The 23,608-nt window shown below is 34.7% G+C and overlaps 1 protein-coding gene across 1 annotated transcript in view; it reads left to right on the top strand.

Annotated features, from left to right (window-relative positions):
* LOC127494999 (arf-GAP with Rho-GAP domain, ANK repeat and PH domain-containing protein 1) overlaps positions 1-6,220 on the top strand; it is a 60,386-nt gene extending 54,166 nt beyond the window's left edge. The window contains 5 exon segments of the mRNA XM_051861355.1: positions 1,264-1,323; positions 2,292-2,355; positions 2,499-2,660; positions 4,385-4,421; positions 4,865-6,220. Of these exon segments, the coding sequence (XP_051717315.1) occupies positions 1,264-1,323; positions 2,292-2,355; positions 2,499-2,660; positions 4,385-4,402 (304 nt within the window). The 3' untranslated portion in view covers positions 4,403-4,421; positions 4,865-6,220.
* Positions 6,221-23,608: the final 17,388 nt, after the last annotated feature.

Below are 23,608 nucleotides of genomic sequence, written 5' to 3'. Positions count from 1 at the left end.
TCTGAATTATTATTAAAACTGTACTAAACCCTAGTGAGCTTTCTAAATAAACAGCATTTTAAGGTGTCATAGGTGCTCATGCCATGAAGACCTTTTTGTTGATGTGTGTTTTGACAAGCGCTACACAAATACAGTTGAAGATGGTGAATGCATCAGTGTAGAATTTAATAGAAATATTGATTATAAATATAATTAAATAATATTTGGATGTGCTGTGTGTGTTAAAGTTTATACATCGTTCAAGGAAAGTTTTTTTTTTTTTTTTTTTTTTTAAGTATTTTAGTTGGTTGAAGTATTTTAGTTTAGTTTTTTAAATGTTACTACTTGTTTCAGAACGTTCAGAGAACATTCAAAAGTAACGTTCACATAATGTTTGAAGAATGATACAATGGAATGTTGCATTAATGCTCACATAACCAAGAAAAAACATGTTAAAAACATTTAAAAATCTGGATGTTTTGAATATTTAGAGAATATTCATGAATAATCTGGGGATGTGGCGGTGGTGCGCTGTGATTCCTGACCAGCAGGTGTCAGTGTGAGTCCGCACAGAATCAGAGACGCTCATAACCTGCTGATTCAGTGCTCAGTTTATACAGTATAACCCTGTAAAGCCTGACATGAAATAATAGTCCAAAAAATATCAATGTTTGAAATGGAACAGTTTATTGGACCTCTTAGACAAAAAAAAAAAAGTTTGCGTAGGTGTTTTATGTTAATATCACATTTGATCCATCAGGCCTTTATGGCTCATTTAGTCTGATATAGTGAGAACATGGAGGAACTCAAACTGAGCAAAAATATGAAATCTGGTGCAAGACTTTTACTTGCTAAAAAAGACAGAGTGCATGTAGTAGGTTTTGTGCGATCAGATCAGGTTTATCAGATCATGCTGATCATTTAAAGATCATTTATAGGGTCAGTGGATGAATCGTGCAGTTCAGGCTCTTACAGGAATCCTTCAGTTTCTTCTGTTTGAGCTGTAAAGTGCCTCAATCATCTTCAGCGGAGCTGCTTCACTGTTCATATTTAATAACTGTTCAATAAGAGAAGTGGATGTAGAGAACTGTTAGATCTGGTTCATACAGCACTGATGACTGCGTCAGCCAATCAGATGATGCTGCAGGTGTACAAATATAATAATGTAATATTACAGGTGCATTTGAGATTCTGGACATGATCATCTGTGGAAATCATAACAGATAGAGAGTTGTGTTTAACTCTTTTATCTCTCTCTCTCTCTCTCTCTCTCTCTGTCTGTAGTTGGGGTCTCACAGTCATCTATGAAAGTGAGAAACAGGAGAAGCATGAGAGACAGCAGTGGTGAGAAATCACTGAGTGTGTGTTAGTGTGTGTGTGTGTGTGTGTGTTTGAACAAGATTCTGACTCAGACAAACAAGGGTAAAGGTTCATTTCACCCCTCTAGACACACACACACACACACACACACACACAGAAGTGTCAGTATCAGTTATATTCTCTGTAAATAATGTTGATATGGTGTGACTTTACCCTCTAAAGCAGAGTTTCTCAAACTGGAGTTTGTGATTTGATGAAAAGCTGCTAATTAATTACATTGAAATATCTGAAATAGTGACACAACAAACAAATCAGGATTCTGTCTGTCATTCCTTCCCTCCTTCCATCCATCCATCCATCCCTTCCTCCATTCATCCATGCATCCTTCCTTCCTTCATCCATCCATGCATCCATCCCTCCCTCCATCCTTCCATCCATCTCTCCATCCCTCATCCATCCATCCCTCATCCCTCCCTCCCTCCATCCATCCATCATCCCTCCCTCCCTCCCTCCCTCCATCATCCATCATCCCTCCCTCCCTCCCTCCCTCCATCCATCCATGCATCCCTCCATACATCCCTCCATTCATCCATGCATCCTTCCTTCATCCATCCATCCATCCATCCATCCCTCCATCCATCCTTCCATCCATCTCTCCATCCCTCATCCATCCATCCATCCCTCATCCCTCCCTCCCTCCATCCATCATCCCTCCCTCCCTCCCTCCCTCCCTCCATCATCCCTCCCTCCCTCCATCCCTCCCTCCCTCCATCCATCCCTCATTCCCTCCATCTATCCCTCACATCAGAGAATCATGAACATGCAAAAGTGTTTCTAAATTATTAAAAAAATAAAAATATCTCAAAATGCAGTCTGGAGATCTTCAAAAGTAAATATTTTATGTCTGAGGGGTTCGACTTATGAAACAGTTGTGAACCCGAGCTGTAAAGGTCAAAACCGTGTGTGTGTTCATGTGTTTGTTTCTGTCACAGGTACCTGTGCTGCGACACACAGAATGAAATGAGGGAATGGTTCGCTACGTTCATGAGCATACAGGTCAGTCCCAGAGGATCACGCCAACATGTTCCTGTTCATAAGTGATGTTATTGTGGAGAAATGCATGCGTTTAACCTTCCTACACATCTGAAACCTTTCTCTCTCTCTCTCTCTCTCTCTCTCTCTTTCTCTCTCTCTCTCAGAATGGCGGGCGCGTGTGGCCGGCGGAGTGGCTGAAATCTCGTGCCACAAGTCGTTCGGCGCCCCTGGATGCTCGTTTTGGTAACGTGTCTTTGATTCCTCTGCGCGGCAGTGAGAACGAGATGAGGAATAGTGTCGCCGCTTTCACAGCCGATCCTCTCGCCGTGAGTCTAATCAGCCAATCACAACGGGGCCGGCCAATCACACAGCCAATCACACGGGTCTCTGCTCCCAAACCCACTGAGCTCAGCTTTGAGTTTAATATCCCAGTTTTCCTCATGAGTTAAATTCACAACTTTGGATGGAAACAGAGATAATGAGGGAGCTCAGTAGGTCTCTGAGCAGCTGAAGACACAGTAAACCGTGAGATGTAAGCGCTCATATCCTGTGCACTGGTCTGCATAGGACAGTATTTATTATGCTGTGTGATTACCCATGAGCCCTCACTCTTCTGATTCACTGAGCTTCATGTTCAGCCCACAGTGTGCAGTCGGTCAGGAGCGTATGAAGCACTCGTGAGGTGTTTGTACGGCTCTTGATGACAGATGTTTGTGTTTTGAGCAGAATGTGGGCCGCACATGAACTCTTGTGTGCTAATGCTTTACTTTGGAGGAAGTGGAAGTATTTCTGTGTGCAGGATTTAACAAACATCAGATGTGGATCACTCACAGGATTGATTAGATCTGATCTAACGTTGTGTTTGACTGTATTTGTGAGGCAGAGAATGACATCACACATACAGTCAAGCCTGTTGATGACTGAATTACATTAAAGGGTTATAAATAATGTCTAAAACGGTTAATAATAACTGGTGTCTCGTCTGTGAGGGTCAGGTGTTGGGTTAGCACTCATCTTTAACATAATGGGTGATTTCCTTTAATCCTTACCCATAATTCTACAGGACTGTCCTCTTTATCCAGGGTGTGTGTGTTTATGACAACATGAATTCAACATGCTGGAATATTTTCTACTGTCTTCTGTTTCAGCGGATGAATGTGTGACACTCGCAAAAACATTCTGAAGAGAGGATTGTTTAACATTTAGATTTAACATTCTTTAATATTCTGTATATATAGATATATTAAGCATTATATTTGTGCGTGTATGTATATTTTATATATATATATATTTTTTATATATATATATGTGTATGTGTGTATATATATATATATATATATATATATATATATATATATATATATATATATACATACATACATACATACATACATACATACATACACACACACACACACACACACACACACACACACACACACACACACATACAAATACAATGAATGTTTTGGTTTTCACAAAAAATCAAAAAGATCTTGTCAATGTTTAAAGTTATACAAAAATAATAAAATGTATAATATTTATAATTTTTTATTTAATTATAAATGTATTTATTCTTTTTTTATTTAATTTTATTTAATTTTTAAAATATATTTTATATAACTTTAGACATGAAACATTAAAGTGACAGCAGCAAATACAGTAAACTTCAAAAATGAATAAAAACAAATAATTATAATATTTATAGATTTATTTATACATTTATTTTTTATATATTTATAAATGTGTTTATCTTTTTTAATTAATTTTTAATGTTTTTGTGTAACTTCAGACATGAAACATTGAGTAACAGCAGTAAACACAGTAAACTTCAAAAAGTAATAAAATTATAAAATTTTACAAATTGATTTATTTATTATTTCTTTAATTAATTAATTTCTTTGTAATGTTTTTGTGTAACTTCAGACATGAAATATTGAGTAACAGCAGTAAACACAGTAAAAAAGAGATGGTCAGTGTTTCATGTTCAAAGTTGTACACATAAATATTGATATTTCTACAATATTCACATTTATTTGTTTTCCTGCAGCTCTTCAGGAATGTTTGACGAAGTGAGCGGCGTTCAGGTGAGACGCGTTTCATCGGTTCTGACACGCTCAGTTCAGATATTTACAGTAGAGACAAACTCATTCCTATAAAATCAACATGATCTGAACTGAATGACTAGCTTGTAAAAATGATTTTACTAAGTTACTGGAGTACTTTTTACAACAAAATACTATTTCAGTCTTTCTACTGTTTAATTCAATGTGTTACTTGCTGTTTCTTTGTTTATCTATTGCTATTATCTTTATTTAAGCAGTTTTTATTAATCGTTATAGTAATAATTTTGCTTAATTTTATATACAAATTATGACAAATGTATCATGAATATTTGATAAATCATCAGTCTGTTTGCCTCCATGTTTCTTGTTTAAATCCATTGTAATATTTGGTAACACTCTACAGTAAGCTTTCATTAGTTAGCACAGCTCTGAAGCATTAATAAACCCTGTCTGAATGATTTCAGGAACGGAAGGCGCCACAGTCTCGTCGACGGCGATCGATCGCTCGGATCTGGACCGGTTCGGACCCTGCAGACACTGACGTTCCTCCGGTACCTGAGCGTTTGATGTTCAAGTAGTTTCACACGCACTTTGACCTTTCACAGCGCTGTCACTGGTTTAATGGATCACTCTCTCCTGAGACGCACGTTCTGGGATATCAGACTGTTATCGGACTTGTTTTCACATGGGTCACATGATCTGGAAAGACGGGATGGATTTGTGTGGGTTTTTTTTTTAAGTGTGTTCAGAGACTTTGGTGTCACGTGTGGAGTTTGATCAGTGTAAACGCGAGAGGCGTCCCGACTCGTGTGTGATTTCTGTTTAATATTCACCCTTTTACAGACTTTATAAATTATTTTAGCCACATGTTCCTGTTTTAATGTCAATCAAACAGAAATGAATCACATCATACTTTAAAGGTCACGGATCAGTCCATGTGTGAGTCGTGTGTGTGTGTGTGTGTGTGTGTGTGTGTGTGTGTGTGTGTGTGTGTGTGTGTGTGTGTCCGAGTACTTCATGCGTCTGTTTCATATTGAATCCTGTAGAAAATGAAGTGATGTTTTATTGATATTGATGTAATATAACTTTTTTCATCTGATTAGCCTTTATAATTTAATCATGATGTTTCACACGTTCAGCATTCCATATGAGACTGATTTTTATGTTTTAATGAGAGAAAAGTGTAAAATCACATTCGTTTAGTTTACACACACACTGGGACTCGTTAATGAATCTGATGTGTTTAATGAATTTTATCTGATCACGTGATTCCATTCAATTAGTGTCTCATTTTGAGAGTTTCATGTGGAATTAAATCAGCGGCGTCAATGAGTTTGCGCAGTTATTTCCTGTCAGATGTGTTCATTTAGTGTTTTAACTGCTAAAAATGAAGACTTGTGTTAAAGTTGAAGTATTACACATTCATCCATCAGTCAATAATCAGATGAGACATCTGAAAAATATAGATCAGTTTACATGTTCGCCTGAAATGATCATTTACTGATACCACTTTTTCTTTCGTCTGTGGAACATAAAGATATTTTGACATACGTCTTTTTGTGTCCATACAAAGAAAGTCAGTGTTGTTTTGGACCCCATTGACTTTCATTATATAGACGGAACATATCTTTGTTTTCCATGTGGAAGAAGTTAATTTCATTTTTAGGTGAACTATTCTTTTAAAACAGGGTGTTTAGTGTCGAAATAAAAGATGATTTTGACATTAGCATGTTGAGATTTTACCTGCTTTTGATTAATCTTTGTACATGTTTTGCTTGTTAAATTTGATCAGTGTGTAAAAAATCATAATTCTAAATGTTTTACAGTGTTTGTGTGATGACTCAATAATTGATTTTATTATGTGAAAATTACAGCATGCAAGATTTGAGAAAAAATGAATAGCTATTGACTATTGGTTAACATTCAAATGAACTAGTAGCTGTTAGTATTATGAAGACATGCATTTATTTATTAAGAATAACATCTGATGAACCATACACAGTAAGACCAGGAACATTAATTAAGACAGTCAATAGTTTTAAATATGGACTTTGATACAAGATTTTGAGATTTTAGAGAAAATGCACTAATTTTTCTGAATCAATTCCCATTTTCTCATTTCCTTCCCAATTCTCAATTTCCCATTTTCATTCTAATAACACTTTACAATAAAGTTTCATTAGTAACATTAGATAATGCATTAGTTAACATGAATCTTTAGTCATTCATTGTTTGTTCATGTTAGTTCACAGAGCATTAACTGATGTTAACAGATAAAACTTTTTGATTTTAATACTAGTAAATGTTGAGATTAACATTTAGATAATTAAAAGCTGTCGAGGTATTTTTTATGTTAACTGTTACTAATAGTAACAAATTAAAACTTATTGTAAAGTGTCACATTTTCATTTTCAATGTCTATTTAGTTTATAATAATTTTTATTTTAGTTTAATAATTTTGATGAAATAATTTTGTTTCATCAACTTAAACCAAATGAAAATGAGAAATGTTGCTTTGGCAACTTGATAAATAAGTTCAAGGGTTTTTTTAATATCTCATTTTATTTCAGTGAACATTTGTTTTGTTTAAAGTAACAAAAATGTTTTTAATGGTTTTAGTTTTAATTTACTACTAATAATAAACCTGTGAAAGCAGTGGTAACCTGCGATTGTTACCTTAAAGAGCTCTTTCTACCTTGATTTAACCCATAAAAATGAGTTTTGTTGGTATAAATGAATGTATTTGGGGTGATTCAGTGATGTTAATATTTTTGACTTAAAAGCAGTTAATGTAGATGTTACCATGTTAGGTTAGCAGTCTAAATGAGATTCAGTCAAACATGTTTAATCTGTCAGACTCTCACAGGAGTTTCTCTCAGTGTTTCTGCGTTTGATTCTCTGCTCTGAATCATTCCTGAAAGTGCTGCTCATAAAGCCCTGAACTGACATGTTATGGTCTCACACACACATGAGATGGAAATCTGAATATAACAGAAAACATGAACATCAAAGAAATTACATTTTGCTTTAAATAAAATAAAGCAAAACATTTTAAGGTTTCTGCGTTGACATTATTCTGATGCAGGGTTATCATCATTAACTAAAACTATTAAAAACATTTCTGTTAATTGAAACAGAAATAAAATAAGATGAAAAACTTAATAAAAACTGAAAATTATCCTTGGCGACTTGGTGAAGTAAGTTTAAGTTGAAGCACTAAAATTACTAGGGGAAAAAAATTAAAACAAATAAAAATTATAAATTAAAAAAAAAAAGCAAATCACAAAATTGCTAAAACTTAAACTAAAATAAAAAAATATATATATATAAAGCTAAAAGCGAATCCAAAAGTTGTGATAGTATTTAATCATAATTAAATCATTTAATCAGATAAAAATTGTGAATACATTAGAGTATGAGTTGTGTTTGTTTATAGTGCTGTTGTTATACAGAATTAAATTTTTTTTTTTTTTCCAGACTAGATTTTCATTACTGTATTACATGAAAATAATGGGGAAAAATAATGAGAATTTGGGGTTTAATTGTCATGAACATGATGCACAATACAAAACTTAATGGTCCTAAAAATAGCCTTCGTTTTTTTTTTTTTTGCAAAATATCATGTATTATGGATTTTTATTTATTTTTCTAATTTGTTGTTCGTCCTCTATTTATGTACAAAATCACAGGAGTGAGAAGCACGTTTAAGTGTGACATCATCACGCATCACAGTAACGATGAAGTGAAGTCTGTCTGACGTTCTTTCTGTGGTTGCAGCGGGTCGTCTGCATGGATTCGCAGCTCGTTTCATCGCTCGTCTCGGTCATTATCCCAGTCAGAGCTGTTGTGTCCCGTTGAAAGGGTTTGATGGACGCGGTCCGAGCTCCTCATTAGCGCATCACCGTCTGACCCTCGTATCACCATAGCAACTGTTTTCATGCTTTCTGCTCTTCTCTTCGTATGTCGATCTTAATCATATTCAGGCATATTGACAGAACGTGATTCTTCCTCTCAGTATTGATCCTTGTATTGATATCTCCATGCATTTATTGTGCATGGTTTAAACTCAGTTATTTGTGCATTCATATTTAGTTCATGAAGAGCCAGGTCTTCTGCACCAATGTTATTTGATATAGTATTAAAGTTTTTGTTAATATTTTGAATTGATCAGTTTTTATTTTTATATTTTCTGTTTTTTTTTTTTTGTTTTTTTTATAAATATGTCTATATGTAGATTCATGACGTCTAAAACATCCAGATAATAAAATCAAACAAACTCTATTAAAAGTCATTGGACTACATAAAAACAAGTTGACAAGACGTTTCAGTGTACAGTCACATGAACACACAAGCAGAAGTCATACTCTGGCAAGCATATGTGGTTAACTGAAATCACATGACTTCTACTTGTGTGCTGCATTTATGGTCATTTTGAGTTTGACGGGGTGAATGAGTGATGAACTTGTGTGTTGTATAGACACGTAGCTCTCTGGGTGAATTGTGTGACATTTGATGCTGTATTTCATGACAAAATTTTACACTAAATAAATGAACATACACTGCCTTAAATTAAGTATAACAGATTTGGCTATACAAGTAATTTCTACTTTTTTCCAGATCATTTAAATCATATTAACCTGATTTAATTGAGTTGAATCTTGTGTAACTTAAAAAATTAAGTTGGAATTGGTTAAATTATCTAAATGATTTAAGGCGAAACACTGCAGATAAACCATTGATTTTTTTTTTTTTTTTTTTTTTTTTTTTTTTTCATCCACTGGCCAGTTTTGAGCTCTATTTTACTTCCATAACTTGTCTTCTTTCAGGCATGTGGAAAGAAATACACTTTTAATTTAATAAAAAATTTTATTTTATTGTACTTTATCTATTTGCGTCTGTAGATTTCAATCTCAATACATATCTTTACAAATGAGTTTTTTTCTCCACTTCAGCAGCACTTACATACACCAAAACTTAGAGTTTTATTCATATCTATATTCTGAAGGTTTTTACTGTGGGGTTTATACATAACATAATTTACCTAAATTTTATAACATTTTATTCCTAAAAACATGGTGAAAACATTTTTTTGTCTGGTTGTTAACAGTATTTTCTGATTTATAAAGAGATAAAAAGAGAAAAATAACTCTAATATGTCAACAAAATCTAATATTTTAAATCTGACTTTATGCAATGTTATGGAAATATATGCAAATTAGTGCATTTTTAATTAGATAATGTCTCATTTGCATATTGAGATATAATATTTCAGAATTTTTGTAATACAAAATTATCTTAATGTACTGTGTTCAGTCAACTGGGGAAGTATAGTGAAATCTGTTAGTTCACATTTTTACCCTATTCACCTGTAGTGTCTTGCCTTAAAATAATGGTAAAAAAATTTTTTTTACAGTGTTTGTTTTGAACAAAAAGACAAGTCGATCAGCATTTTGTGCACAAAATAATGTTCTGACTTAGAATTCCATTGAAGAAACGCAGCTGACTTCAGTCTCTGTATGACAGGTGTTAAACTATGTTGTCATGAGATTCATGTGTCACATAATTCATTCAGACAGTCCATCAAATTACTCCAGATACACACGCATACAGTCAGTGTTCACATGTTGTTTTCTGCTTTTAGAATATGAAGGATTTGAAGAACTAAAATAGTTCTGCTGATACTTCAGGCACAAAGATGAAATACACACACACACACACACACACACACACACACACACACACACACACACACACACACACACACACACACACACACACACACACACACACACACACACACACACACACATCTGAGTAACTGCAGGTGCTTTTCCATGTTTATTGCTTTCAAATGCAGGATTATTTTTGCCCGTGTGTGTATGCATGTGTGTGTGTGTGTTTGAGAGAATAAATTTCCCTCCAGCTGATTCCACATCAACACTGTTCTGGAGAGAATGTGTTTCGATGGAGGGACGGATAGAGAGAGAGAGAGACGTGTCACCACAGGCCTTCTTTTCACTGGTTTCTGAAGTAGACGGCGCTTCTGCTTATGTAAGTTGTTTTCATGCGGGTCTGTTGGTGCACAATGAAAAACAACTTCTGAAAGTGTGCATAATCTCTCCACAGATCGCTTTCCACAGGCTGTGTGTGTGTGTGTGTGTGTGTGTGTGTGAGAATACTAAACATTGAGCCCTATCTCAGCTCACAGGGAACGTTCTGACAAGGTTCTCTCAAAGTTATGAACAAACGTTCATTAATAGACTTGTACAGCCAAATCTGTTATTAATAGAACGTTCATTTAAAGTTAACTTTAATAATGTTCTCAGAACATTAGCACAACAATATTATTTATACATTGCTCATGGAGAGTTTTTTCTGAAATGTTTTAGTTGTACATTTGTCTAACGTTTTTTAAATGTTACTACTTGTTTCAGAACATTCAGGAAACATTCACAAGTAACATTCCCATAATGTTTGAAGAATGATGAAATGGAATGTTCACTTAAAGTTCTTAGGGAGTGACGACAAATTTGACATCTTTCTCTTTTCTGACCAGCGTAATCAATCTCTTCATATTTGTTCTTCTTTGGAAAGTCTTGGAAACACTATTGTGGGTTTTTTTTCTTTGCTATTGGAGCAAATAAGAACCTAAAAATGATTTGCTGTAGCTTCCTGTTCACCAAATTTACACACGTTATAAAAATGATCTTAATCATATTTGGTTCCCAGTAAGTTGTCACAGATCTAAGTGTACATTTCATGTCATTTTACAGTGAAATACTGATAAATATACAGTTTGTGGAAGCCATCAAACAATTTACCATAAAAAAACACAAACTGACTTTCCCAGAATTCTCACATTTGACGTTTTTTTTTTTTTCCACTGAAATAACTGTTTCTTCTTAGTTTTTTGTTTGTTTGTTTGTTTTTGTTTTTTTGTAGTTTTATCAAGATTTTAAGTTCCATCTTATGCTGTAAAATGACTTTTTATTGCATTATTTTGTCGTGTGTTACCATGATTGTGTTTATGATTGTAGAAAAGCTGCTTGTGATGAACTTTGATTCATCATGTGATTTTCTCTTTACTACCCATGTTTTTAAGGTGTTTGTCAGTATAGTATATTTTAATAAATATGTATATTAACACTTTTTAAGTTAATGAAATGCATGTTTTTTTTCTGTATAATTTAATTTCAATCTTTAAAATGTATTGTATTTTTTACAGTAAAGTAATCCACAACTGCTGGTTTTTTTACCATAAATTTTTTTTTTTTTTTTTTTTTTTGCAAATCCTGCTTTGGAGAACAGTGAAAATGTGAAAAGAGTTCATATTTAGAATTCTCTCTGTCAGCTTTCACTCATTGCAGTTACTTTCAGCAGAAGATCTGAACCAGACGACAAGAGTCCAGTTTCTACCCAGACTGAAAGTAAGACTGAATTCTCTCTCTCTCTCTCTCTCTCTCTCTCTCTCTCTCTCTCTCTCTCTCTCTCTCTGTGTCGTGTGCGTGTGTGTGTGTGTGTGTGTGTGCGTGTGTGTGTGCGTGTGTGTGTGTGCGTGTGCGTGTGCATGTGTGTGTGTGTGTTGCTTTATTTAGTTCCAAGCAAAATAAAAATGATCACAAAATGCCAGCATCATTAGTCTGCTGGGTCTGATGAAGGTCACAGACCCTCCTCATCTTCGGTGTTAATGATCTGAACTGTACACATCTTCTCACATGGCTCGTCTCTTTAAACGGTGAGGAATCGCATGGTTTCAGTCAATACTAAACACTGAATTTCTGTTTAAGTTTGTTTTCTCTTAATCATTCCTCCTGACAGCTCAGATCAATCCGCCTGTTACTCACTGAAGGCTCGTCGCCGTGACGACCGCATCAGCACCGCCTCACCTGAGAGCATCAGTCAATCAGCAGGTGTGTTTGGATGTCGTACGAGAGCAGCTTAATAAATACGTGAACACAATGAATCTCAAGCATGTGATCAGAATGACTTCCTTCAGGTGACCATCATATCTGTACATCATTAACAGTCTTCAGCCCTTCAGGATTCACTCATTACTGTATAAAGTCACACTTACAGAACGTGTTTGTACAATCATGTTCCTGAAGCTGAGCCGCATGTAAAAAGGAAACTGTGCCGAATCTCTCTCTTTCTCGTAAAGCATCAGCACTTTTCTGCTTAATTAATCCTGTAAGTTGTGTGAGTTTGTGCCTGTGAAGCTTTGAGGGAGTTTCAGCTCTTAAGCAGCTTTACAGAGACACATTTCAGCAGTTTCTGCTTCAGTTCAGTGATGTTCAAATCTCTTTCCCTCGCTGACAAAAATATGCTAACAAAAGTTAACCAAAATATGTTCTAAGAACGTTCGCTAACATTCCCATTTTATCAATCAATCAATCAATATTTATTTACAGAGCACATTTAAACATTTACACAACCAAAGTTGACCAAAGTGCTTTAATAATAATAATTTTAAAAAAATAAAATAAACACTATATATATATATATATATATGGGGCATGCCTAATAAAGGGAGGAAGGTTATTCCACAGCTTTGGTCCAACAGTAGCAAAAGCGCGATCACCACGATTTAAGTTTTACTCTAGGAACTGTGAGAAGGCCGAGGTCACAAGATCTCAGGTTTCTAGAAGGAGTAATATGGAATCAAGAGATCAGTTAAATATTGAGGTGCCAAATTGTTGAGGGCTTAAACATATAATAAAATTTTATACTCAATCCTATAGTTGACAGGGAGCAAGTGCAGGGACATTAAAATAGGTGTTATATGCTCATATTTTCACTTCCCTTCGAGCAGTCTAGCAGCTGCGGTTTGAACCAACTGCAGATGAGAGATGGAAGCCTGAGAAATGCCATAGTACGACGAATTACTGTAATCAAGCCTAGATGTTACAAAGGCATGAACTGCGGTTTCAAAATTTCACCTTGATAAAAAGGGCTTCATTTTACTAAGAAGGCGAAGTTGTTAAAAGCGTGACTTGACAACAGCTGAGATCTGTTTGTCAAACTTTAAACTCGAGTCAAATAGGATGCCCAGATTTCTGGCATACTGTGTGTTATATGGGGTGAGGAAACCAAGATCAAAATAAAAAATACTGTTTTCCTTGAGGCCAAACATAATCATTTCAGATTTGTTTTTGAAGGATCAAGTTTTATAAGCACAACAGATATGAATATTAAAATCCCCAAGCAACAATATTTTATCATGAGCAGTAACCAGATTCCCCACAAATGCAGCAATTAATAAAGGGTTTGCTAGCAGTATTTGATATAGTTGCACCTCAAAACTGTCATATGTAACAACAGAAAAAGATCGACAAGGAAAGGTGTTTTTAAACAGTCTCTAGGCCCCCAACACGGGGTGTTTAAAAAGTTACAGCCCTGTGGGAACAGTTTAAGTTATGAAAACATTATTTCTGAATGTTGTTTGAACGTTCAAAACATCCAGTTTTATTTAATGTTTAAACATGTTTCTTCTTGGTAATTTGAACATTAAGGGAACATTCCAATTGTATCATTCTTCAAACATTATGGGAATGTTACTTTTGTATGTCCTCTGAAGCAAGTAACATTAAATAAATGTTAGGCGAACATCCAACTGAAACACTTCAGAAATAAAACACTCCATGAAACCTTTTGAAAACATTATTTAATACTAAATTACTGAACGAACGTTCTAATGACGTTACTGGAAGAATGTTTGTTCATAACTTTGAGAGAACCTTGCCGGAACGTTCTGAGAATGTTGAAGAGAAGAAGAGAAACTGATCCAAATGAAGTGAGTTTATGTGTAAAACAAGAACAAATATCTGCCAATGGGGTCAGAAAACTAATCTTGTTTTCACTTTGAATTAAATTGATTTTTCTGACCCCATTGGCAGATATTTGTTCTCATTTCAAGCATAAACTCACTTTATTTTCTCTTCTTATCTGAAGCCAGATTTAAGAATGTTTAAATATTTTCACTGGAAAACAAGACAGAAATACTGAGGAAGAACATCATTTTTCCAAGTCACATGACGGTTTGTGTGAGGAACAGACTGAAGTTTCAGTTCAATCTCATTTGCGCTCAAACTTTGAGAAGTTTCCCTGGAGAAGCGCTGTGACGGATGTGATGTGATGATCTCAAACGCTGCTGTTTGTCTCGTGTCTCATGACTGATTTTCAGCCTCAGGAGGAGATGGTGCTGATGCGGTTCCCATGACGATGGGTCATTTGTTTTCAGCAAAAACTTTTTAATTTTCAGTTTGTTCTTCACATAAAGCATTCATTTTTGTTCAGTTGATTGTGGCTACATTTATCTGCTCAATATGTTTTCTCAGCAGCACTTTACAGTAAGGTTTAATTTGTTAACATTAGTTCATATAAATCTAACTGCTCATTGTTTGTTCATGTTAGTTCATTAACTAATGTTAATGTTAATAAGATGCTACTTTTGATTTTAATAATGTGTTAGTAAATGTTGAGCTAAACATGAACTAAGATTAATAAATGCTTTAGAAGTAGTTAGTTCATGATAACTATTTAACTAATGTCAACAGATGAAACCTTACTGTAAAGTGTTACTAATATAATTATAAGTTATTAAAATATCACTTCTGCTCTATACAATGGATTTTTTCAGTCTTGTTAATGATCTATTTCTCTCTCTCTCTGTTTATCTGAGATCTTCTCCATTAGCTGTGCTGTACAGACCCACAGTGTGTGTTGACCTCTGTTATTATCTGTGCATTAGACTGGAAGACAGGCAGAGAAATCTGATCCTCACACACACACGCACAAACACACACACAGAGATCTGATCGGATCCCAGTAATTCCTGCACTTCTCCCGGAATCAATATGAGTCGTGCCTGCCATCTGCCTTCAGCAAATACACATTCTCACACACACACGCACACACACATCCTGTTCAATTCATAAAAGCTCTTCATAAATGCTTCTTGAAGTTGCCAGAACAGCACATCATGTTCCGTCCGAAAGATGTTTTCATGATTTAATACTCTGAGAGAATCTACAGCTTTGATTAGACCTGAAGCTCCACTGATAGACGGCTTGATCTGATCAGAGTGAAAATCACGACTCCTGCATCCAGAGACACAATCAAAACCGCCGTTTTTGAGCTTCAGCCAATGCAAAGCTATATAAAACATCACATGATGACTAACTTAATAATCAGTTAATCACGATAGGATAAAATAGTGTCCTGCAGACTGACTGTAACTTACAAAAAATTACCATGATAACCAATGCTACATTTTATCATTTTGCAAACTTCGTGGGAACGTTACCTTTGAATGTTCTCTGAATGTTCTGAAACAAGTAGTAACATTTTAAAATCTGTACATACTGTTTTGCGGTGTGTATCTTGATCTTAACACCTTTAACCTTATTATTTATTATTGTCAGGTAAAGTAAGTCGAGTCTGGCCTGAATTATAAGCATTTTAAATGATTACAGTTTGGTATGTGGTATGTTCTTGATCAAAGTCTTAAAACAGTATAAATCAGGCCTCTGTAGGCAGCTTTTGTAGTCAATGATATTTCTTTTAATTGGTTACTTTTAATTTTATAAAAAAGAAAAATGTAAAGGCAAATAAAACTTCATCATTAAAGTATAAAATACAATAATCCCACTTTGAGTCAAAGGTGTAGTCACTCTGGGCTTCTAGGTGTCGGTGGTGCTGATGGATCAGTATCTAAAGAGACAATCAGCTCATCAGTCTTTCATACTCCTACTGTCTATCACAGATGTTAGTCATCTTCTTGATTGACGTAAGTTGTAACTTTCCCCAAAGTTTCCCAGATCCTTTTCAAGGCCTCACAAGTGCAACTAACAATAACTGCACATCTCTGCTCATACAGTATAGGGCATTTCTTAGAAACAAACAAAAATAAATAAATAACAATAATATTGTAAGCAATGCCTAATATTTAATACATTTGGCCAAATGTGTAGCAACAGGCATCTCAAATCTAAAACAAGAAGGCAAGGTAAATGAATTTCCTTGATATAATACAACAATATATACATTCATCTATCCATCCATACATATATACAGACATATATCATACATACATACATCCATATATCTGTACAAACATACATTCATCCAAACATACATGCATCAGTACATACATATATCCATACATGCATCATACATACATCAGACATACATACATATATCTGTACATCCACGCATTCATCCATCCATACATATATATAAACATATATGATACATGCATACATCTGACATACATTCATCAATACATACATTCATCCATGTATACAAACATGTATCCATACATACATTTACGTCTGTACATATATACATCATACTGTATGCACATACATACATCCATCCATCCATCCGTACATGCGTACATGCATACATCCACATATATATCCATACATCATACATCCACACATGTATCTGTACATACATTCATCCATCCATTCCTGCATATATACATACATGTTTACATAACAGCAAAAAGAATCATAATTTATTGTTCACTAATACATTTGAACTGTTTGCAAATAATATGCAGAAAACGGCTCTGTTACTGTTTCTTGTCTCTTCCCGTTCAATTATGAATTACATGAATCATGTAAATGACAATCTATATTTTTAGTTCAAAATGCTGAAATTTGTCAAAAAGTCAAGTAGTTTCCATCACTAGATATTGTTGGTCGTTTAGCATTTCTATTGTAGAAATTGGCAAAAATTAAATGTTTAGCTACTTGTATCTTTCCTCGCATGAAGACTTTGCTGTATTTCATGACGTGAGAATGTTTTGAGAGTGTTTTCAGTTCCTTCATGTTGCCGTCTGATCTGAAAGCATATGATATCTGCTGTGACGGTGGATCTCTGGAGGTCAGAGGGTGTTGATGGACGCTCCCTCAGTGCATCAAAGCTCTGACCTTCAGCGCCGTGTTTCAGGAGTTTAAAAGCTTTTAGTGTGTGTTTATGGCTCCTTACTGCATTAATGCATCCTTACATTAACCCTGTAAAGCCTGAAATAACAAGGATGAATATGAAATGGAACAGTTTATTGAACCTTTAGACGACATATAAAAAGGAAAAAAGTCTGTGTACATTATGTGTTTTTTGTTGAGAATCATATTTGATACATCAGGCTTGTATGGCTCATATAGTCTGATATAGTGAGAATATGGAGGAAAGTCCATAAAACTGAGTTTGAGTTTTTTTCAGAGACTCAAACTGTGCAAAACTATCCAATGTGTTCGAAGCAGTGTTATTTTATTATCATTGTGATACTATTATTGTTTTTAATATTATAATTTTGATTCTGATTTTACTTTTGCATTTTCTGTTTTCATTTTAATATTAGTTAATGTTTTAGTAAGTTAAGGCTTGAACACTGATCTGTGATTCCCAAAACTGCTGTCCGTCCTGCTGCCCTCTCTTCACATCCTCCTGACTCTCTCTCTCTCTCTCTCTCTCAGCGTCTGCATGTATTTGATGATATAATCGCATCGTTTCCTCCAGTAACAGGTGGCCGCAGATGAAGATGAGTGTGTGAGATGTTTATCTGCTCCAGATGCCCATGAGGGTGTCGGTGATTTGAAATAATCTGACAGTGGAGAAGATGCTTGCGTTGTGCTGTGATGATGCTCACGTGTTTGTATTGAGCAGGTTTGTGAGCGTCGTGACGGTGAATCTGTGATCAGTGTTGACTCTGTGTCTCACTCTGAGGTTTGACATTTATATGTGAGACACTCCTGTTCTCTACACAAACTGTGTGTGTTTGATCAAGGTGAATGTCTTTATTTCCTTCATTTAAACTTTAACCCTCCTGTTGTTAAACATTCTATCATCGATTTTTTTTTTTCCTGAAATGTTTTAGTTAGACATTTGTCTAACTTTTTTTTTTTTTTAAATGTTACTATTTGTTTCAGAATATTCAGAAAACATTCAAAAGTAACGTTCCCTTAATGTTTGAATAACCACACAAACAAAAAAATAAGTTTTTAAAACATTTAGAATACTGGACGTTTTGAACATTCAGAGAACATTCAGAAATAATGTTTTCATAACTTAATAGGAACATATTTTGGTAGCTGTGAATCGACACCCATTGATTTCCATGCAATTCGCCAAAAACATCACTACAAAAAAAACCAAACCAAAAAACTTAAAGATTCATGTAAAAACAGAAAACCTCTATTGTAGTTCGACACACTAAAAATGGTAAATATGAGAATCAATGAAGTCCTGTTGTGTTAAAAGATGGACAGACACAAAATAAACATTTCCTTGATGTGTTTTTGGTCATTTGCCTACTTGTAGTGACTACACACTGAGGTGCAAATAATTATTTCAGTTTTAACTAATTATGAATGTTATCTAACTTATTTATTGCTATTTGTAAATCTGGTTCTCAAGCTCTTGATGCTAAAATACATTTCTCACACTTCTTTCCAGTTCTGCATCAGATTAGTAACTGGAATCCAAAAAACAAGCAGTAATTTCAAGTAAACTTTGAGTCTTAAATCTAAGTTTTCTTTTTATTTCATATTTTAGTCATTAACAAGCTACAGTAAAGCTTGTTTTATCTGACTCTTTGCTGATCTTCAAAGTGTTGATCTTTGGTGAATTGAATGGAAACCAATGGTGGGTCAAACTGACCCCAACACCCTCGATTTAACCCTAGCCTCTCCAAAACGCTTCAATGTGTTGAAACTTAGCTTGCATATTCATGAGCCTAAATGAGAAAAAGTCACCAAATTTCAAGAAGAAATAAACTGTTTAACCAGTGTTTTCATGCATTTTACAGATCAAGTGTGGGTCAAACTGACCACAACAAAATCGATTTAACCCTAGCCTCTCCAAAACACTTCAATGTGTGGAAACTTAGCATTCATATTCATGAGCCTAAATGAGATAAAGTTATCAAATTACAAGAAGAAATAAATTGCTTAATCAGTGTTTTTTTCAAGCAGTTTACAGGTCAAACTCAACTGGAGGGTTAACCTTATAGAAACCGTGTAAAGAATGGATCAAAACACTGGTCTGACCAATGGCAGCACAGGTTAAAAACAGGACCTCAACCCGATTGGCTGTCCCAGGTAAGTTATGATCACTGTCATTGGCTATCTCAGTTCTACACTGCAAAAACTGATGTTCTTCCTCAGTGTTTCTGTCTTGTTTTCCAGCACAAACATCTAATCATTCTTAAATCAAGATAGATTTACCGAAGAAGAGAAATGACTGAAGATATTAAGATTTGAGTACTGATTTGTGGTCAGAAAAATAATCTTGTTTTCCTTTTGAATTGTCTGTTTTTCTGACCTTGTTTTAAGCACAAGCTCAGTTGATTTTGTTTGCAGTGTAAAGCTGCCGTCCGCCGTGTTTCCCACTGAAAGCTCTGCTGCTGTGTGAGCGTTTATCAGTTAATGAGAGCGAGCGAATGTCCTCAGGCGATGGTTTCTCTCCGAGCGTCCCGTGTGAATCATGCGATCAGATGTTTCCTGCAGACTCATTTTGATTCTGTTCATGAGCGCAGATAAACACCGTCTGATAACATGATGAAGGATTCAGACCTGATGCTGCTCACCTTTATTTCATCAGTCTGTCCTTCAGGCTTCATTCGGGTCCTGTGAGATTGCTTTCTAAAAGGAATTATATCATGAGAAATGATTTTTAATTTAGAAACATGAAGGTTCCTCTTCAGCTCAAAAAGAGCATTAACTGAAATGATTCATTTGTGAATCTATAATCTCATGCAGATAATTAGTCCTCATTGTAAAGTGTTACCTTTATATTTTGTTATTTCAGCTTTATTTCAATAACCAAAAATGGCTTTATTTTGGTTAATAAGAACAGTCAGTAAATGAATTCTGGCCTGTTTCCCTCTGCACCCGTTCCCATGATGCTCTGCTGCAGTACAAACAAGCTGTGTGAGCGGGAGTGTGTATCAGTGTTTGTGCAGTTGTGTTTGACGACTGTCATGTGATTGTGTTTGTGTGACTGACAGTGACGTCCCGACAGAATCGGCCCAGATTGAGACTCCACAAGGATTTGCTCATTTACTGAGTTGACAGACAACTGTGTGTGTGTGTGTGTGTGCGCGTGTGTGTGTGCGTGTGTGTGTGTGTGTGTGTGTGTGTGTGTGTGTGTGTGTTCTAGTCAGCACTGATTATTACTGAAGATATTTTAATGTTATAGAGAAGATAAACCCCTCATGATTTTACTTTCTGAATCAGATTCACGTTTGAATGGTTGTCTAAAGCTGGAGTTGAAGATCTTCAGTGAATATCAGCACAAAATTGGATTTGTTTGTCGTTACAAACTATCATATGTGACTTTAGAAGAAAGTTTCTTTTCAGTTGTTTTTATGTTGTTATTTTTTTCCTCCAGATATGGTCTCTATAAACTCTTTCTCCACCTGTTTTTCACTGAAGGTGAGTAAATGATGTCTTAATTTTCATTTTTGGGTGAACAATCCCTTTAATTATAACCACAAACTATAAAAACCCATCAGACCAGACAACACACTTTTGTAACCTAGCTAAACATAAAATCATAATCATAAATAAACATAGATTCCTGCATTAACTGATAAAATGTGTAACATTAATATGCACTTAAAGCCACTTTGGATAAAACTGTCTGACAAATGCATAAATGTAAATAACGATAGCCATAGTAAATTATGGAGTGCCTCAAGGATCTGTGTTAGGCCCTCTGCTATTTTCAATATACATGCTGCCACTTGGTAATATTATAAGAAGACATGGAATTAGTTTCCACTGCTATGCCGATGATACTCAATTATATATTTCAACACAACCAGATGAAAACTCTAAATTATCCAATCTGACAGAGTGTGTTAAAGAAGTAAAACATTGGATGACTAGTAATTTTCTTCTATGAAATTCAGATAAGACTGAAGTATTACTTATTGGACCAAAAACCTGTACACAGAATCTCTCAGACTACAATTTGCATTTAGAAGGATGTACTGTTACTCCATCCTCGACAGTTAAAGACCTGGGTGTTATATTAGACAGCAACTTGTCCTTTGAAAATCATATTTCATATGTTACAAAAACAGCCTTCTTCCACCTCAGAAACATTGCTAAGATACGGAATATGTTATCTGTTTCTGATGCAGAAAAGTTAGTTCATGCTTTCATGACGTCTAGACTAGATTACTGTAATGCATTACTAGCTGGTTGCCCTGCTTCCTCAATAAACAAGCTACAATTGGTACAAAATGCAGCTGCTAGAGTTCTTACCAGGTCAAGAAAATATGATCATATAACACCAATTTTATCATCTCTTCACTGGTTACCTATTAAGTTCCGTATCGATTATAAAGTACTGCTAATGACCTATAAGGCTCTAAATGGTTTAGCTCCTGTGTACTTAACCAATCTTCTATCGCCCTACAATCCTTCACGCTCTTTAAGATCACAAAACTCTGGACTTCTGGTTGTACCTAGGATAGCTAAGTCCTCTAAAGGAGGGAGAGCGTTTTCACATTTGGCTCCTAAACTCTGGAATAGCCTTCCTGATAATGTTCGGGACTCAGACTCGCTCACCCAGTTTAAATCTAGATTAAAGACACATCTCTTTAGCCAAGCATTCACATAATCCATCTCATATCAGATCAATTGCACATGACTATCTTTGCTTAATGTTATGAACAGCAGCTACGCTAATTATTCTCCATCTGCTTTTCTGTTTTACCTCGGGACGCCCGTCCCGAGGTGACTAGAGAGTACATCAGTTTCAGTTTGGATCCAGCCTCTTAAGAAGACCTCAGATGACTAAAACTTTGGAAGAGACGGCGCCAACTCCTGCGAGGACTTCAGAAGATGCAACATCTGGATCAACACGCACATTCGCAAATTTCTATATATCCTAATTATTGTTAATATGTAATTCATTTTTCCAGGAGCTCTTTGCTTCTACCTTCAATTAAATTGCTAACAGTGATTGTATATTAATCGCCTACATTATTACATTATTAGCTAACTGCAGTCTCCAAATTGTAATGTTGACATGCATTCTCTGTAAAGCTGCTTTGAAACGATATGTATCGTGAAAAGCGCTATACAAATAAATGTGAATTGAATTGAATTAAATTCTTCCAAACTTTTGACTGGTATAGAGATGAAAATCATCATCATCATCATCATCATCATCACTCATTTGATCGTCAGTTTAACAGTAATTTTCCTCTCAGGTCTGAGCAGATGAATATGGAAGCCCATTTCTGTAACATAAGAAAAAATCATACTTTTGTTAATCATAATTATGACAAAAAGTCATTATTAGACCAATTATGAAATTGAAAAGTTGAAATAATGAATTTGTGTGTCATAATTATGACTTTTCATTAATAATTTTGATTCATAAGTGACTTAGTGTGTCATAATTTTGACATTTAATTTATAATTATGACTGTCATTAATTTTGACTTAATCTCATATTTTCAACTTTTTATATTATACTTATAACTAGTATGTCATAATTATGACTTTTCATCTCATAAATATGACTTAGTATGCCATAATTTCTACTTTTTATTTAATAACTATGACTTAGTGTGTCATAATTTAGACTTTTTGGTCATAATTATGACAGTATGTCATAACTTTGGGTTTTATTTTAATAATTAGGACTTAGAATGTCATTAATCCCTATTTTATTTCAAATGTTCAACTTTTTATGTCATATAACTAGTATGACATAATTATGCTTAATATGTCATTAATTTTGTCTTCATCTCATACTTTCAACTTATGTCATAATTTTGACATTTAATTTATAATTATGACTTTGTCATTCATTTTGACTCATTTTCAACTTTTTATGTTTTAATTATAGCTAGCACTCATAATTGACTTTTCATCTCATAAATATGACTTAGTGTCATAATTTTGACTTTTTGGTCAATTATGACTTAATTTCGGCTTTTAATTTAATAATTGGGACTTAAATGCCATTAATTTCTACTTTATCTCATATTTTCAACTTTTTATGCCATATAACTAATAAGACTTAGTATGTCACAATCTTGACTTTTCATGTATGTCATAATTAAGATTTAGCATGATTTCTCTCTCATGTGGCGGGAATGAGCTTCCATTTGACGAAGATGATGTGAATTAGTGCACAGAAACTTTAGCAGCTGCTGATGTTTGTTCATACAGTGGAAGGGT

Source organism: Ctenopharyngodon idella, chromosome 15 (assembly GCF_019924925.1).
Source record: "Ctenopharyngodon idella isolate HZGC_01 chromosome 15, HZGC01, whole genome shotgun sequence".
NCBI lineage: Eukaryota > Metazoa > Chordata > Actinopteri > Cypriniformes > Xenocyprididae > Ctenopharyngodon > Ctenopharyngodon idella.
The sequence above is the reverse complement of the archived record's forward strand: the minus strand, read 5'-3'. Positions and strand labels throughout refer to the sequence as shown.